Source organism: Mastigoproctus giganteus, chromosome 11, assembly GCF_048544385.1.
Source record: "Mastigoproctus giganteus isolate SK-2022 chromosome 11, ASM4854438v1, whole genome shotgun sequence".
NCBI lineage: Eukaryota > Metazoa > Arthropoda > Arachnida > Uropygi > Thelyphonidae > Mastigoproctus > Mastigoproctus giganteus.
This window is the reverse complement of record NC_143585.1, coordinates 46,955,347-46,974,669: the sequence shown is the minus strand read 5'-3', so window position 1 is coordinate 46,974,669 and position 19,323 is coordinate 46,955,347. Positions and strand designations below refer to the sequence as shown.

At 38.6% G+C, this 19,323-nt stretch overlaps 1 protein-coding gene across 1 annotated transcript in view; it reads right to left on the bottom strand.

Moving 5' to 3' along the window:
- Positions 1-19,323, bottom strand: part of LOC150077971 (uncharacterized) — a 53,490-nt gene that overhangs the window by 21,240 nt on the left and 12,927 nt on the right. Inside the window, exon 2 of the mRNA XM_090384420.1 lies at positions 372-488. Within this exon, the coding sequence (XP_090240546.1) occupies positions 372-488 (117 nt within the window). The remainder of the gene's footprint in view (positions 1-371; positions 489-19,323) is intronic.

Genomic DNA, 19,323 nt, shown 5'->3' with positions numbered 1-19,323 from the left:
TTGTTGGGTTCAAGCAGCATCGTCATCTAAGGCCATGTTGAGCCGTATATGTAGTCTGTAATTTAATTGGGTTTTGTTGTCGATTACTGTTTGCTTTAATAAAAATCGAGTGTCCCTTTGAAAAAAAAAAAAAAAAAAAACATGCTGACGTCGCCTGAGACCGACTAAATCAGCCTTGTCGTGATATATGCCCATAAAAATTCCTCCCTTCTTCGACTAGTTTCGAACTCAATTTATTTACACCCGGTGTGGGGACGGCGATCCTACGAACTGCTACTCAGAAGGACGCGCAATTTGGGAACATAATACAATGGGCAGGTAAGATAATTGGTATCCAAAAAACAAGTAATTTTTTTATGTTGATCACTTACCAACGGGTATGCATCCCACAGCAAGCACCATGGCCAGGACAGCGGAAACAACGACTGCGTTCATTGCTGGTGGTTTAGTCAGGGACTCTTCAAATTTCTGACCCTCCGAAGATGGTTCTGCTTAATGTCAGTCAACATTTATAGCTAAACGATCGTACATTGACCAATAGGATTAGCACGGAAGTATGTCGATGTTAACGTCACCATCAACGTTGAATTATTATTAAGAAGATTCGTTGAATGAGTCAAACCTCGTGATAGACATTTACATTAAGCTCGGGGGAAGAATTTCCCAATATCCGTTTGCACCTTTCATGGAATTGGATTGACATCCCCAAATCCAATAAAAGAATAAATCTGAATATAATAATTAGCAAATAAATTAGTTATAATCAAAAATCCAGTTGACACTTGTTAAGTGGTGAATTTGTCCAAAAATTAAAATTCTTCGACGGTTGTGGGGACTTGAAATACGAAAACGAAGCAACGTCCTTTTAAGTTCTATTCAGCCAATCGAACACATAAATGTCACCAGAATGACTGATCTGGCCTATATGTAGCATGTTTGAGTGCTTTCGGTGAATCTTTTGAAGCAAGGCTTGAAACAATGGTTGGATTAAGGTTATCACAAAAAAGGGTAATGTCTTTTGCCTGTTGTCCCGATCACTACTATTTGATGCGTAGTTGGCGGCGGTCCTTGCTTTCGGCATACCATTAAATTAATCTTAGCATTAGCTTCTATAGACTCTAATAGCGAATAATCACGGTGTTGAGAGAAAGAGCGTTTATATCGTTTCTTTACCCTCCCTTCAGAAATTTCTTTCTTTCTCTCTTTCAAACAAAAGAGGCATACACTGCTGCTTTCTCCATTTCAAAAATCTTTACCACTGTGGATTTTGAGTGCCAACCTTTATCATACATTGACAATATTATGTTATGTATTTTATGTTATGGATTGTATTGTATTGCAAATTGTACGTTATATGACAATAAACATTAATTAAAAACAAATATCGCATTAATTAATTTATTTATTACTATTATAAATTATTTTCCTTTTGACTCTGCTTGCAGGAAAAATTCACTCCGATGTTTTGGTCCATTAATGTTGTTCTTCATCACGTTTTTGTTTTGAATAAGCTAATCAATTTTTTTTTTTTTTTTTGTTTATACAAAAGATTTTTTTTTATTTTACAATCTTGTGCTTAATGCTGAAGAAGAGGTCGGTTTGATATTTACATGTGTTTCGAAGAATTTCTCAAAATTCTGCACAAGAAGGTAATTCAAATAACTTGTTTTTATGTAGGTGTTGGATCATTAGCAGGAATGTTATTACAGATATTTAAAACAGAAATCTAACCATTCTTTTTACAATGCAAGCTGTTACTGCAAATGCCAGACTGCAATGGAAAATATAACATATATCACGTTGGATACTCAATTAAAGTCGAACCAGTTGGGCATGTTTTAGGGCTTACAGAGGCCTGGGTGGGGACTATAATTCCTCTTGTAGATGGTACTTCAGTCATTGCTTGGGAAGCTGGTGAATCAGGGCTTCGCGGATATGGCAGCCTAGTGGAGTAGGAATTTTGTTGAGCGAGTTGTTTTTTCCTGAAATTCAGCACATTCATTTACATTCTCTGCTACGTTCACATGGAGTGGAATCTCAGTGGTAGCAGGCATAAAATAGGAAAGTTGTTAAAAAGCCTTATCCACCAGAGTGATGATAAAGTTCTGCTGTAAATCCAAAATGGTTTTGTAAGATAGAAATACTGCATGTGCGGATTGTTATAAAGATTATAAGCCGCAGAAGCTCTTTTTACAATGTCTTGGTATACAATGTTATCCAATTTTGAAATGTTTCATGATGTGTCGTGTATTTGTATGCTAACTTATTGCAAAATTGTAAGATATTGAGATACAGATCTATGTAGATGTATTTAAATAGACTTTATGGATTGGCCTGAATTTGTAAACCTTTTTCCATGCAAGCCTCGAGTGAGATGTTATTGACAATATCCAGATTTACAGTAATGATATGTCCATAATGTCGATCTACGAAAGGAGCATATATGGGGTTATTGCAGTGACATGAATGAGCTGAAAATTGCAAATTGCCTAAGTTGGCAGCTAATGTTTTATAGTTACAAATTTAAAGTCCAATAAGAAATTCATTCATTCATTCATTGCACTTTCACATTTCTTCAGAACTTTTCTCCAGTCAACCTTAATATACACAATATTAGTTTCACATTCATTTTTTTATTTCTTTTCGATAGCTCAACTCACTCAGTTCTATTGTAATAGCTATAGAGGGCACTAGTACTTTTTAAATCAGCTTTCTACTCAGCAACTCAACAGTTGTCATAGCTCTTCTTCTATTTATATTCCATTTATACTTATCTATCTTGACGAAATATCTTCTTTCTTAGTAATACGTTTTTGCCTACCTTGATGTAATATAACGAATAGCAGGTATTTAATTGTTCTCTATTATTCATCATTTTTACCTTATATATTTTTATTTTTCGACATTCTGTATTTTTTGGCATTTTAAAATATAGCACAGACTAGTGGTGTAATTTTCTACTTCAACTAACACTCTCTCAGCCAAGGCACTCTCTAAGAGGTTGGCTATTTACTCACCTAGCTGGCCTGGTATCCTTTAAACTCTTTTCTTTTTATCTTTCTACTTTCTATTCTCCTTTGTTCCGTCCGTTGAACTATTAGTGTAATACTTGGGCGATTCGGACATTCTTAATTTTCTTATTCTTGCTATTTTCGCCTCCTTTATCTCTATTACCTTTTTCCTTCCCTTGCCCTGCATTATTTCCCATTTCTATACCACTGCCTGTCACACTTAATACATTTATGATCATTAAATTCAATTTTTCTTCTCTTTTTACAAAACACATCCATACATTGAGCTCTATTTTTTCGTCCTTTGGCCGATTCAGAATTTTCGCCTCTTTATTTTCAACACTTTTTCATTTCCCTCCGCCTTTACATTACATTATATATTCCCAAGTTATGTACGTGAAATCAAGGCATTTATTATTATTTTTTTAAATTCATTTATGCTTTAATTTGTTTAATTTAATTGCATACATTGCGTTGGGGATACCTTACTTATGTTTTTCGAGGTTCTATCTTTTTCTCTCTCCTTTTTTTTTTAATCTATTTTTTAATCTTTCTGCCATTAACATAAATTTGCATAGAAACGCAGTGCTTTGTTACATGATCAGGTGTAGTCCCCTGATGAAAGGTCTGAACTATGAACCAACTTTGTTTAGTTTACATCAAACTTTTTTTTTTATTTCTCCTTACTTATCGTCCTACCGTCCTCAGTTTGATGCTCACTGTGTTTTGTATTAATTAATCATATATTTCTTATTTGCCTTTCAGTTTTTCTACCTTTGATTGGCTCGTTGATTCAGAGCCTTTAATTTTATATACAGTATATATATTTTGTAGGTTCTTAATATATCTTTTTCTTTATATTTCTAACTCTTTTCTTTTTCTTCTTTTTATTTTCTATTAATTCTTTCTAATATAATCATTATATATATATATATATATATGTGTGTGTGTGTGTGTGGTACCTAGTATAATTAATTACTTAAGCCTTTTATAGGAGTTATTTAATTTTCCAAATAATGACGATTATAATTAGTTTTTTTTTCATGCGCATATAAAAATTTATTATAAAAATGAATTTTTCTTTTTCAATCTAAAAACAAAAGCATCATTCTTCTTCCATTTTCTGCTTCTCTCTTCAACAGACTACCTTCCACAAGGGCATATAGTGGGATGGCTATTAAGTCAGCTCCATGTGTGTGACAATCACTTCCTACCTGTGATTCAAATGACTGAAGGTTCTATTCATATGGTAAACAGTGCAGGTGAATCCGGTGTATTACGATATATTCAAATTATCGAAAAGCACAATTTTTCCGATGCCTTTGTATTTCAAAGGCACCGGAAAAATTCGTTCAAGGAACGGTGTACGCATGTCATATTTTGTGCTACCCACACACACAAAGAAACCCAGAATGGGAGATTCTTCATTGTCAAATGCGTCGGTGTCCAAGCAAAGTAAACACTCCGAATTTATTCATCTTTTACCTATGGGTCAAAGTTCACCGGTGAAAATCAATGGGAGGGCCTCTGGTCTCATTTGAAAAGACACATGAAGGAGCAAATAGCTAAGAAGGAGATTCCTCATACTTGAATCAATTCGCTATTTCCTTTATTGTATTATTTGAGTTGCCTCTTGTTTAAAGACAAAACCTCAGTTGTGAATTAGAGGATAGTAAATGCTCGACAAAATTAGCAAAACAAAATGTTTTTCATGAATATTTTATTGTATATTGGGATAACAGTGCTACCTCAATATAGTTTAAAGTTCATAGTTTATTGGGGTAACAGTGCGAAAAAAGGCGAATATTTGATATAACAGGCTTCCTAGCATGCACACAGAACCGAATATCCAACAGAAATCGATCTACCACCTGACAGAGTCGCACGTTATGCAAATTATTCATGCCTATAGGAACACAAGTTGCAACCACATCACTTCATTTCCGTTTTTCTGGCTTTCTCGGTGGGACAGTGACATCTCTAGTACTGAGGATGACAAGTCATTGTCGTTTAGATTATTCTTTGAGATGGCTAGCCGTTAAACAACTTGAAACGGGGCAGTAGCAGGCGGATGTGATATGTTGGCTTAATGTGTCACGCAATGTTTTCTCGGCACTATGGAAGGAGTTTCTGTACGGGTAACACATTGGTATTGTCACCGTCCTCCCCATATCGGGTGGGAAAGCCCCGGGTTCAAAAACCCGTCGATGACACGAGGAATGTTAATGGGCTTTTTTCACTCCGTGGCTGTTAGTCGGTTCAGTGGCAGATAGCATGGTCCCCCCCCCCCCCAGAAACTGCAATTTTTTGTACAGCAAAACTGACAAATCGACCGGGGAGCACACGCAATTAACAGACGAGACACAGAGCACGGCAGATGAATTTAATTATTCCGGTGGCCTAAAAATAATAGTTCTTTTTTTTAGTTTTTCTTGGTGGCAGAATCAGAACTCAAGAACCATTACAAGAAGAGCTGGCCAAAGTCTCCCGAGAGCGACGTCAACCTTAACAGACCTCTCTCTGGAACTAACAGCAAGACAGAACTCTACGATGTCCTCTACGCAAGAAAGAAGAAAATCTTTATTGTACAGTAAAAGATACAGATACTAGTACCATGAACATGGGACGTGGAGTCTTGACAAATTAGGTACAGTTTTGAGCGGTTTGCCCAGATTTGCTTTTCATGCACGACAACGCCACTGCACAGAGAACTGAAGTGTTGGAGAACAATTTTAAAACTGATGATAGTGGACATAATGCATATAGTGTTTTTGTTAGGCGGTTCTTGTGGTTTCTCACAAATCCGCTTTAAGTACTCTGTAATGATGCACAACGTTGCAAAGCTAGTCGATGTGGATAGTGTGGGATGTGAGTAGTGTTTTTTGTTGTTGTTCGACTGAACCGCAGAAAAATTCCTGTCCGGTTGCCTGCACTCTTGCAATAGCGAGAGTGAAGAGAACCAGCAGAAAAGAGCAATTTACAGAAAAGATGAAGGCAGGAAAGGTACGTGCAAGATGGGAATGTTCCTATTGAAGGTCGTGGAGTGGGGAAGAAAATAGAAAGTGCAAAAGCCTGCGTAGACGTTCTGCCTGCTGAGAGGAATCATCTGAAAAGTTGGGGTGTCAGATTAACTTGACTATGGAAGAGTTGATTCACTCGTGCAGGAGACATGTTTGATGGAAAGATCAGTGTGATCACCAGAGCACAGACGTCAACAGTCAGAAGGGGCTTGAAATTCAGCGGGAAATTTCCTGGTTAGCTGGAAGAAGCGAGTATAATGCTGCTTTCAGATCGGTGACGTCATTCCTACGAGAAAGATGTCCAGTGGGGGTATTCATTCAGTTCTGGTTGTGGACGGTGATAAAGGAAATCAAATGCGAGGAGACGCATATCCGTTTTACGAACGTCTGGTCAAGATGTCTAATTTGTAGAATGACAAGCGGAGAGAAGGTACCAGCGCCTATTGAAGACTGCAGAGCAATACCTGATAAAAGCTAATAACGCTTCTTTGCATTCTAACAGTTTTCTGTCCAGCCTGAGTCTGGTTAAATTTAGATCTGGTAAGAGATGATTACATACGTAGGCACTACCTACGTATATGTTACACGAGTGCAGTACGCGATTTTCGGTTTTTCAGTTGTCCGCGATCACAATGGGCATAATTTATAAGTCCAAAGTCTTGAAGTTGCAGTTGGAAATACCCAGGTCCTGTCAGAAGAAAGATAGTATGTACATTACGGAAGAAACAGTCAAATCGCTGTTTGTTGAGTTGAGAGGCACTAGGTGGCAATAACTTGGTAGTACTGTCTTTGGTGGAAACAACCCAACGGATTTGCGGGAGGGAAACAAGATCCTGCCAAGTACGCCGGAGTTCTTGTTTTGGATCTGCATCGACAAGGGTTTTTATCCTGAGGAATTGAATTTAATCTTGAGTGCCTGTCCTTTATGGTGAATAGCTGGTGGTCTGTTGATATCAAGACGTCCTTGAGAAGGAAGTTTTAACTTTAATCTGTAGAGATTTTTAACTTATTCTCCTCAGCCGAAACCGACAGGGTACTCAGAATTGTGTTGGCTCTGGTCTCAATAGCCGCAAGAATAGGGCACGATAACTAGGTCATTTGCATATGAGAACTCTGTGGTATGTGGGGAGATCCCACAAGAGTCATTCGTCCAGAACCATATTCCAAACATGTTGCCTCACAAAAAGACTTGGGGCAGTCTCTCGTAAGTAGGCGGATGATAAAATGAAATATTGTTTTGATGGTAACTCTTCGGCCAAACAAATAGTTCGCGAGACATTTTGCAGGAATAGCCAGATTTTCTGACTTGCCACAGGATCCCTGGCCACCAGACGGTGTCAAAAACTCCCTTAAAATTTCTAAAAAAATGCTCCAGTATGTAATGGGCATCAGAATTATCTGCTAGCTGAGTAGTTTTTAGTTGTGCATCAATAGTGGAGCTACCCAGAATGACTGGATACGGATAAAAATTAATCTCTCTAATACTTTTCCTAAAATTAGTAATAAAGGAATTGAACGGTATGCATTCGCTCTAGCAGTGAAACAATTTGGATCTTTGGGTAAAAACCTGAGGTTGGCTTGTGTCCAACGTGTAGGATACGAGCCCGCAGTAGCACACGTGTTGAAGAGTTGTACTAGAAAATCAGGTGCAGTATACCAAAGACGTTTGCGGATTCCCTCTCGATGAGGTCCAGTCGGAAGCTTTTCCATTTTTGGTTTTATTTATGTCTTATGCAACCTCCTCTTCAGTGAAGAGTTCTTCTTTGGCAAAAAACAAGTAGCGCTGATTCTCAGATGACATTTCTATCAACTTCAGTGTCAACATCAGGATTGTCTTGGTCGATTATTCCCTCCAGAATTTTATTCATTGTCTCCTCCCAGGAAATCGTCACAGAGGAGCCTTCAGAAAGGATAGAATTTATGATATCAATGTACCCTACTTTGTTCCTTATGAGCTTGTAAACAAAATGTCAAGGGGGTTTTATTGCCTTCCGTCTCCACTAGGGCAAGCCAGGAACTTTGACATCATAAATTTTGTTCATGTATTTTCTGAAACTGATTATACCGAACAACTGCAGTGGCCAGCACGATCAGCAGACTGGAATCCAATCGAACATATCTGGGACGCTCTTGGGCTTCTCATTGAACGGTGATAACCGACTCTTCATTCACTTGCAATGGTGAGCTGAAAGCTGCGCTGGTGGAAGAATGGGAATTGTTGCCACAAAGTCTTAAAGATACCATTATATCGAGCATGGTTTAGCGCTGTCAAGCCTGTTTAGACGTTGGAGAGTTTCATGTTTAGAGTACTGATGTTAGTGACCATATTTTCTACCATCTTGTATCGATTTCTCTAATGGATTCTTTTTGGTAATTTTTATACAAGCCCTATGAAATTACTACCTGTCCGAAGTTTCTCGCTGTCTCTCACATCATCATTATTCTAGGGTACACCACCATGCTAAATTTTTTTCGCTTCATCGCAAGATGCAGAGCTGCACCATGCTTTCTATGCATGCTGTTAATATGTTCGAGCAGTATAGAAAAAAATTAAATATTTGCTATGGAAAGGCACAATACAAATTAAAACAAAATGTCTTTTGTACTGTTTATGGTTATCTTTTTTTTCGAGGCAACTAAGGATATGAGTCGTTCATGTATTTTGTCTTAAGCGTATTCTATGTTCTAGCTGCTTATTTTGTACCGCGAAAAAAGTTTATTCGCGGGAAATACGAGTGCTCTTCGTAAAGAAAGGAGTAGATTAAGTGATTAGGTTAGGCGTGTGTATTAAGAAACAAAGCAAGTGAGGTTATAATGAGTCATTGTATTATGTCTCTAAGGGTTGTGTATTGTTCGGTCGGTTTGTTGTTTGCTGGGCGATTAACCGTAGCATCTGGAAGAATGAATTCTGCAACTCTTGTTCCACACCAACTAACTCAGCCCAATTGTGAGAAAAAAGAAAGAAAGAAAATGAAAATTCCTCCTGTTCGGGAGCGGATTCCCATTACAGATTGGCCTTTTCCACGAGGTCTGAGAGTGGTACGCGTATATTATATTGTACTATGCGTAATAGTTTAGATTAACACTTTATTTTAAAATGCATCTGTAATAAAATGCAAGGTATATATTGTCTGACTTCACGTCGTCCAAACCACTTTACCAACTCATTTAATTTCGTTTCCACTACCTTTATCCATGTCGCAATAAATGGAAATATGCTTTGACACAAGTGGGGCAAGATTTGTATCTCCGTTTCGGATTTATTTTTGTTCTTTTTGATTTTCTGTATTTCGAAAAACCGGTTTTGTTTGGCTGCGACGTTGTTTCAGAACGCGATCACTGTGAATGAGCCCTCTACGAAACAAAAGCAGCAATATTTTTATTAGAAATGCATGATGTTCTTAACGAGTTCTTTAAAACTGTCTTTAAGTTCTTGACACAATTATTCGGAAGTGGAGAAATGCGTTTTGTGAAATATATGAATTTTAGTTAAGAAAATAGATTTGAAATATGTTATCATTAAAGCTGTTCTAAGTTTCTTTTTCATGGCATATCCAAACAGCAAAACTTCTGTACAGTGTGATTTACACAGTATCGGTTTATTTTCATGAATAATTTATGGCCGCATTACATTGTTTCTCTGCGACACTCCCTTCCCACTCGAACTCCACTCGGTAAAACAGATGTGTCGGAAATGTAGATCATTTTTCAAGAAGAGACAATGGGTTTAAAATATATCTGTTCGCTTGACGTTCATAATGCAGATTATTTCTAACCCCACTGTATAATGTTAAGGCCACATCAATATCATAACACATGGCAGCATTATGTTATCCCGTGATATTATATCCATACTTGCCAAAAAACCTATACACTATTATGAAAATGAAAATAATTTTGTAGTTTGAAATTTGATATTTCGACCCGTTTTTCTTCAACACCGGTAAATTGAGAAACTGAAATTAGCAGATATTTAATCACAATTTTTACCCATAATCTCCCCATATTTCATCTTTTTATTTGTTTCTGTTACTGCTGGCATTTTGACCTCTCCTGAAGCCGACATACATAGGTAAGATCTGTGTGTATTTGATGTCTGTCAGCCTTCAACTGCAAAAACCCAAAGATTCAACGCTTCTATTTGTGATCTGAGCCGGAGACATCGACCTTTAACTATCAGCAAGGCGAATGAAATTAATATTCCTTATGGGACACGTCAGTAGTGTTTTAGAGCAATATTTGGGAATGAGATGCATTTCAGACAAAACATTACATTTCAATAAGGAAGTGAGGCGCGAACAGGTTTGTACCTCGAATTCTCCATCACGGAGAACGGCGAGTTCTCGTATTGCAGGATCTTCGTGAACGTGACTTTGACCTACACTTCATTTCTTCAGCAGCATTACTAGTGACAAACCGTAGGTGTTTGTTCATGACCATCCTTTGAATAGTCTAGTGGGTTCGTCACTCGTTTGGATTAGTCTGGTTTTGAATCTTGAAATTAACTGAAGGAATTTCTAAAGTCCTCCTTATTCAAAGCTGTAGTGAGCCAATCTCAAGCGAAGGAAATAGGTTTTCCCTAATTAATATTATCCAGTCCAACATGTAAATCACCCAGTAACACATCTCCTTGAGTGAGTCATGCCAACAATTCACATATACAGATATTGATTACGACTGTGACCATTAAAATAATAATAATAACCCCATTAGGCTTACCTTCCCCAAGGTTGGAGTGACGGCTGAGGCAGACAATGACGCCATCTCGCAAGAACTAAAAATAAATAAATAATTAAACCACTGGACATAAGCCGAAGCTAAACAAGTCCACCTCCACAGATAAATATTATTCATACTGCATCGAGTGTGGCGAAGGATAAAGTCATTCGCGTAAGTTGGAGACAGTCTCCCTAACAAGACAAGTGTAAAGTGTAAAGTGTGTTCGTGTCAAACGGCACCAGGGGATTCCCCCATCTCCGCGTTGCTTTCATTGTGGGTGTAACAGTTCACTGTAAAGGCCAGAGATTTAAAGGTGTATGGGATTTGGAAGTATTGTGTTGTGTATCGTTGTTCCTCTGGCCATTTAGCCGCTAGACCCCTGCTGGGGCCCAACGTTGCCCACACTCAGCCCGTTGGAGGCAGACCAGGTACACCCAGCATAATTATTTACTCTGGCAGACCTGCCACCTAATTTCCTGAGATTTCACTGGCTAGGGCCTAAAAAAAAAAATAAATAAATAAATAAATAATAATAATAACGCGATTTTAAGGGGTGGTTCGCTAATGAGGTTAAATTTCGGAATAGATGCGCGATTTGGCTGTTATAATTTGGAAATTTATTTAAGTTTTTGTCGTGTGGGGCGTACACTGTGATGTATATAGAGAGAGTGGGGCCCTAACAAGACAGTGGAGCAATTGGTGCTGTCTCCTATAAGGCTACCACAAGAGAAGGACAAGTCCATCCAGCCCATCAACTGGAAGTGTTTCCTGCGCAAGTGCTCTAGTGACCACTCAGGAAGGAAGAAAACGTCAACGCATGAAGTGGAGCATTGAAATGACCACTTACATCATGTGAGCATACTATGAAATAATCAGGCTAGAGACCGATATGACAATGTACAGATCGCGACTACATACCAAGTGGTTGGAACGATACCCGGATATTCAGGTCACCGAACAGCGATTAGCAGACCAAAGAAGGGCCATCATCACGAAGAACGTAATAGCTCCTGGCATCTTGGAAAAAATCAAGCAGGATGTCAGCGGCCTACTACAAAGCACAAGAATATGGTCAATATGGAACCAAAGGAGGAACAGCATACCATTGATCCAGAGGAGGATCAGCAAGAAGAAATACAACCCAGAAGTGAAAGAGACGACATCATGCTATCCAGAATAGAAGACTAGTGGAAGAAGACCCTAACATAATTCGAAGGAATGCACCCTACAAGAACCCACGTGATACCTAAGCAGAGGCCAAATAAAATCCCGTGGAGAGTAACAGACCACTCCAATCGTCGAATAATGACACATTACCTTGACAACAATGGTGCAACGCCGGAGGGTAACCACTCAGCCGTATACTGTGCTGCCATAGCAGCCACAGGGATTAATTGTAAAGAAACGAGAGACCAGCAGCAGAAGAATCGAAAACAGAAGGAACCGCCAGCACAATCCATAGAAAAGGTCAACCGACCGACAGAACGCAGTTTCTTTTAAAAATCTTTTTGCATTTCTTTTTCTTACTCTTCTTCTATTAGGCTCGGTACCTTGTGTTAAATACTTGCTAATTCTTTCTTTCTAATTCCATCAATATCTATATATGTGTACACCTGTGTGTGTGTATATATATATATATATATATATATATATAGTGCTTTTTTTGTAAAAGAATAGGTGCCTGTACTCATTTTTTGCTATCAAAAAAAATTCAAAATGAAAAGTACTCTAAAAGTTGTTTTTGTTTTTTTTTTTCCGGATATTGTTTCTTTCGTAGTGATGTGTTTGGAATAAAAACAACAAATTTAGTATATTAACACAGTTTATTAAGCATAAATTTATTATTCAAGTATATTAAAAAATAAGTGAAATATGAGTAAAATAAGTAAATAAATTGGTCAACTACTGAGTGCCGGGCACTCAGGATAAAGGGTCCGTAGCCACGAATGGTCGTTAGTGTAGTACCTCAAATAGAGAGCTTTATGGTAACTGAAAAAAGTTTCTAGTATCCCGGCTTCGCCTAAAACTGAGGAACTAATGAAAACGTTGTCTATTTGAGTCTTTGCAGTTTTTCTGAATGACAGGGGTGGGAGAACCGATTAAAATCTTGGGGGAGAAGCAACTTGCAGGTGAGGGCCGTGCAAGACTCCGCGCAGGCGCCTGCCCAACACTGGCTCCCTGAGTACCTCCTTGCCCGGACAACTCCAGCTTTGAAAATTGTTAAAAAATACTTCTCGTCGCAAAATTTATAAATGACCTTTATAACTAACTATTAGTAATCTTTTTGTCACCAAAAGGAGAGTTGCTTAGTACAAAGAAGCGTGCTATCGAAGTGCAATAAAAAATTGTTTTTTTAATTTTAACACAAAACGTAAATGGTAGATTTCAATCGGAATAGTTTTTCCCTTGATAAGCATCGAATAGCTAATGTGATTTTTAAATTTGTAGCTCCATTAGCGACGGAAATAGAGCGAGGGGACATGAAAGTTACTCACATTTTCCGAAAGTTACTCCATTTTCCATTTTTAATTTTAAAAATATTTTAAACCTACACGTTTGACCTCTTTCCAGCGGTGAATAATAAGCTATAGGTTGTCGACGACATTTTTGTTTCCCCATATTTATCCCCCCCATTTCTCAGACAAATTTTTTTCAACAACGATCAATATGGCGTTATGTTGGCCCACATGATGTACAAATCCATGCAAAATTTCAAGTCTGAAATTGAGTGGCTGAGTGGTTCCAGAGATACAATGCTGTGACAGACCAACAGACAGACAACCAAGTGACATTATTAAGGGTCCTTCGGTAGACTACGGCCCCTAAAAATAATAAGTAAAAATAAATAACATAAATAAAAATAATTTCATAATAAAGTTTTTGTAGAATATTCCAAATTTTTATTAAGTTCTCATCCGACGCCCTCTGCCGACTTCTTTTCTTCCTCTTTGTGTGTCTCTTGCTTAATGACGTTTTTAGAGCAGCCACGAATCGACATATTTTGCTGGATCGAAGCGGGTCAGCGGTGGGCCTACAAACAGGGCAGAAACTGTTTTTGTCATTAATGAAGCTCCGGTTGGGTTTATTTGTCGGGTAAAAGAAAATGACCCTCTCTTAATTCACGAACGGGACGCTTGCAGTTGATTTATAGCCAAATCCAGCCTCCGAACCACCAGAAAAGTGAACTAAAACAACATTTTAAATTTTGTTAATTATCAAAAAAATTTTCTCATTAAATGTTTTGTTCAGCAAATGTAATTGTGTATCGTACTTAATAAAATTTTCGAATATTTTACTTTTATATGCAAAAAGATAAGGAAAAAGGAACACAGTAAAGTAATCTCACCTCGAATTTTTTTTGAATATGGATCCTGTAGGGGAAAGGTTTGGACACCACTGCAGTAGAAGGTGAATCAGAGCCCACTGGGAATGCCCCTTAAACTGCTCACTGCTGATCAGCGCGACTTCTCCCTATGTAGGCTGGGTGGTCGAATAGGTTTTACCAGGTACCACTAAGTTGTAGAATGGTAATCCCTTTAGCCCTCTTAATTCGCGCTGCAGCACTATTTGCCTAAATTGCCTGAAAGCCAGAAGTGCGAACAGTGCGTACCAAGTATATACTCTCCTAATCTGTTCGTTATATGAAAATGTCCTCGCTCAATGGAAAGTATTTTAAATGAAACTTCCAGGGGGAATTCAAAATAATTCGTTATAAAAGGACTTCGTTAAACAGAGGTCCGACTGAATAATTTAGAATTATAAAAATTGTTATACAGTTTTATATAGAAAATATCTTAACAACAGACAGTGAAAAATGTAAATTTAGTTAAATAATTTTAAGCTTTTTTCAATAGCGAATTTGAGGAATATTAAATTTCGAAGCATTACATCCAAAGGTCACACGTCACTGTTAATAAAGGTACCGGAACGCTGTACCGTTGCGTACCGTCCTAACAAAAGACACGATATATATATATGTGTGTATGTGTGTGTGTGTGTGTTTAATGTATGTGGTACCTAGTAAAATTAATTGCTTAAGTCTTTTATAGGAGTTACTTAATTTTCCAAATGATGACATGATTATAATTAGTTTTTCTTTCATGCGCAAATGATTATTATAAAAATGAATTTTTCTCTTTCAACCTAAAAACAAAAGCATCATTCTTCTTCCATTTTCTGCTTCTCTCTACAACAGACTACCTTCCACAAACGCATACAGTGGGATGGCTATTAAGTCAGCTCCATGTGTGTGACAATCACTTCCTACCTGTGATTCAAATGACTGAAGGTTCTATTCATATGGTAAACAGTGCAGGTGGATCCTGTGTATTACGATATATTCAAATTATCGAAAAGTATTATTACAAAGGGACCGGAAAAATTCGTTCACTGAACGGTATACGCATCTCATATTTTGTGATACCCACCCACACAAAGAAACCCAGAATGGGTGATTCTTCATTATGAAATACATTAACCTAGGCGTCAAAGTTCACCGGTGAAATTTAATGGGAGGGCTTCTGGTCTCATTTGTAAAGACACATGAAGGGGCAAATATTTAGGAAGGAGATCCTCATACTTGAATCAATTCGCTATTGCCTTTTTTGTATTATTTGAGTTGCCTTTTGTTTAAAGACAAAACCTCAGTTATGAATTAGAAGATAGTAAATGCTCGACAAAATTAGCAAAAAGAAAATGTTTTTCATGAATATTTTATTGTATATTGGGATAACAGTGCTACCTCAGTATAGTTTAAAGTTCATAGTTTATTGGGGTAACAGTTTTGCAAAAGGCGAATATTTGATATAAAAGGTAACTTTGACATGTACACAGATTCCTAATATCCAACAGAAATCCATCTACCACCTTACAGAGTCCACGGATGCAAATTATTCATGCCTATATGAATACAGGTTGCAACCACATCACTTCATTTCCGTTTTTCTGGCTTTTTCCTTGGGATAGCGACATCTCCAGTACTCAGGATGACAAGTCATTGTCTTTTAGATTATTCTTTGAGATGGCTAGCAGTTAAACGACTTGAAGCGGGGCAGTAGCAGGCGGAGGTGGTATGTTGGCTTAATGTGTCACGCAATGTTTTCTCGGCACTAAGGGAGGAATTTCTACGCGCGTAGCATATTGGTATTGTCACCGTCCTCCCCACTTCGGGTGGGAAATCCCCGGGTTCGAAACCGGTCGATGACACGAGGAATGTTAGTGGGCTTTTTTCACTCCGTGGCAAATAGTCGGTTCAGTCGCAGATAGCAAGGTCCCCCCCCCCAGAAACTGCAATTTTTTGTACAGCAAAACACACAAATCGGCCGGAGAGCACACGCAATTAACAGACAAGACACAGAGCACGGCTAACGAATTTAATTATTCCGGTGGCCTAAATATAATAGTTTCTTTTTTTCAGTTTTTCTTGGAGGCAGATTCAGCACTCAAGAACCACTACAAGAAGAGCTGGCCAAAGTCTCCCGAGAGCGACGTCAACCTTAACAGACCTCTCTCTGGATCTAACAGCAAGACAGAACTCTGCGATGTCCTCTACGCAAGAAAGCCTGCGGTTGGTATCCTCCAGTTAACCCCAAACCACAGCAGGGGTCATCGAAACTAGTACCATGAACATGGGACGTGGAGTCTTGACAAATTTGGTACAGTTTTGAGCGGTTTGCCCAGATTTTCTTTTCATGTACAACAACGCCACTGCACCGGGAACTGAAGTGTTGGAGGGCCATTTTGAAACTGATGATAGTGGACATAATGCATAATGCATATAGTGTTTCTGTTAGGCGGTTCCTGTGGTTTCCCACAAATCCGCTTTAAGTACTCTGTAATGATGCACAACTTTGCAAAGCTAGTCGATGTGGGTAGTGTAGGAGGTGAGTAGTGTTTTTTTTATTGTTGTTGTTCGACTGAACAGCAGAAAAATTCCTGTCGGGTTGCCTGCACTCTTCCAATAGCGAGAACGAAGGGAGCCAGCAGAAAAGGGCAATTTACAGAAAAGATGAAGGGAGGGAAAGTACTTTGATACAACAGAGCGGAAGGCACATATAAGGGGAAAACACAGGAGATGAAAATGCTTAGAGCAAGATGGGGACGTTCTTATTGAAGATCGGGGGTGGGAAAGAAAATAGAAAGTGCAAAAGCCTGAGTAGACGTTCTGCCTGCGGAGAGGAATCATCTGAAAAGTTGGGGTATCGGTTTAACTTGACTATTCACTCGTGCAGGAGTCAAGTCTGATGGAAAGATCAGTGTGATCAGCAGAGCAGAAAAACCGCTAACAGTCAGAAAGGGCTTCAAATCCACCGGGGATTCCCCCTGGTTAGCTGAAAGAAGCGAGTATAACGCTGCTTTCAGATGTCCAGTGAGGTATTCATTCAGTTCTGATTTTGGCGGGTGATGAAGGAAATCAAATGCGTGGAGCCGCCCAGCGGATTCAGCAACGACTGGTCAAGATGTCTAATTTGTAGGATCAAACGTGGAGAGAAGATCCCAGCGCCTATTGAAGACTGCAGAGGCATACTTGATAAAAGTTAATAACGCTTCTTTGCATTCTAACAGTTTGCTGTCCGGCCTGAGTCTGGTTAAATTTAGATCCAGTAAGAGTTGGTTACCTAGGTCCACGTATAGGTTACACGAGGGCAGTACGTGTTGCCAGTATTACAGTAATCCGCGTTCACAAGGGGGCATCATTTATAAGTCCAAAGTCCTGAAGTTGCAATTGGAAATACCCATGTCCTGTCAGAAAAAAGGTAGTATGTACATTAGGGAAGAAACAGTCAAATCGCTATATGTTGAGTTGAGAGGCACTATGTGGAAACAACCCAATGGATTTGCGAGAGGGAAACAAGTTCATACCAAGTACGCCGGAGTTCTTGTTTTGGATCTGCATCGACAAGGGTTTTTATCCTGGGGAATTCAACTTCTTTGCTCTTTCTGATAGCATGGGAAAGCCCGGTGAAAGCAGCTTGGAGGTCAATGGGAAGACAGCTTCTCAATACTTCTAGTGCTGCTGTTGACGTCGTTCGACATGTCTGAGTTGTTTTTCTTAACATTATCCGTTGTATTTACAGGATTAAGTTCCTAGAGCTGATAATGGACAAACGATGGAACCATACGGCAGTACCGTATGGTTCCATCGTTCACACGCAAAGACCAGAATCTTTGCGTGTGAAGCGAGAAAGCATACTGATGTAATTTTCGGCCTTCTCTTTCATAGACGTTAGATGTGGCACGTAAGTTCTGCGATAATTTAGGCTAACACCTAAATATTTGAATGAAAGTTAATCTTGAGTGCCTGTCCTTTATAAAAAATAACTGGTTGTCTGTTGATATCAAGAATTCCTTTGAGAAGTAAGGTTTTACTTTACTTAAACCAGATGCTGGATCTATTATTCTACAATCTCCCACACCTAGATCTGACCACTGAACACCACAGCTTCCCCTCTAATCACTCTCCCATCACATTTGAGTTCAACGTCACTGTAAACTCAAACGCTGATGAAGCTCTCAGGAACGAGAAGATTACCAAAACTGTATTCTCCATCAAATATTTATACCCAGAGATCATCCCTGCACGTCTCACTGAAATAAACTGGAAGAATCTACAGCAAGAATCAATAGACATTGCTATATCTAACTTGGCTATCCAGCTACTTGAAATTACCTCCCAAGGAGTTTCCAAACAATTAAAACTCTCTGATAGATCCAATACATGGTTCTATGCCGAAGTCCAAGTAGCATTCAAGAAGAAACAAAAAGCATTCAGAATATGGAAAAAGTACCATAACTCAGCTGACTACCAGATGTACAAGAAAAAGCGGGCAACCTTTCTCAAATGTAAACGAAATGCAATCCGGCAGCTGGCACTCAACAGAATAAACCTCTCGAAACGTATTACATCCAAATGCAACAAAGTTTCCATATCGATGAGAAGGTATTTCAGGAATGGGTATCTTTGACTTTCAACGAGTTGCCATTAGACCCAAAAACCCCAAACCTAAGTGATTTCATCATGCACTCCAGACAGCCCCTTTCAACTATAACCCTAACAAAACAACACCTTATAAATACCATCAATAGACTTCCTAATAAATCTACAAATGGTCCTGACGACTTTCCTCTCTTCATGGTTAAAGTGTGTAGTGCCTTCATTGTGGAGCCTCTTCTTGTAATCTTTAATCGCATATTGAAGTACGGATCAATCCCGACAATGTGGAATGACTACAGGGTACAATCACTACCCATACATCACTACTACAGAGTACAATCACTACCCATACATCACTACTACAGAGTACAATCACTACCCATACCTAAAAGAAGAAAACCAAAGGAACCTAAGGACTTGAGACTAATCTCTCAGTGAGTTTCTCTCTATTAAAAATGTTTGAGAAAGCTATCTTATCAGCACTGATCGACCAATGCTTCTCTCATAGACCGAAACATCTGCGTACTGTGATCCCTAAAAGATCTCCACATACAAACCTACTAGATACCCTATTTAAAATTCAAACTGCTCTCAACAGTAAATCTCAGCTAGACGTAATCTTCATGGATATTTCATCTGC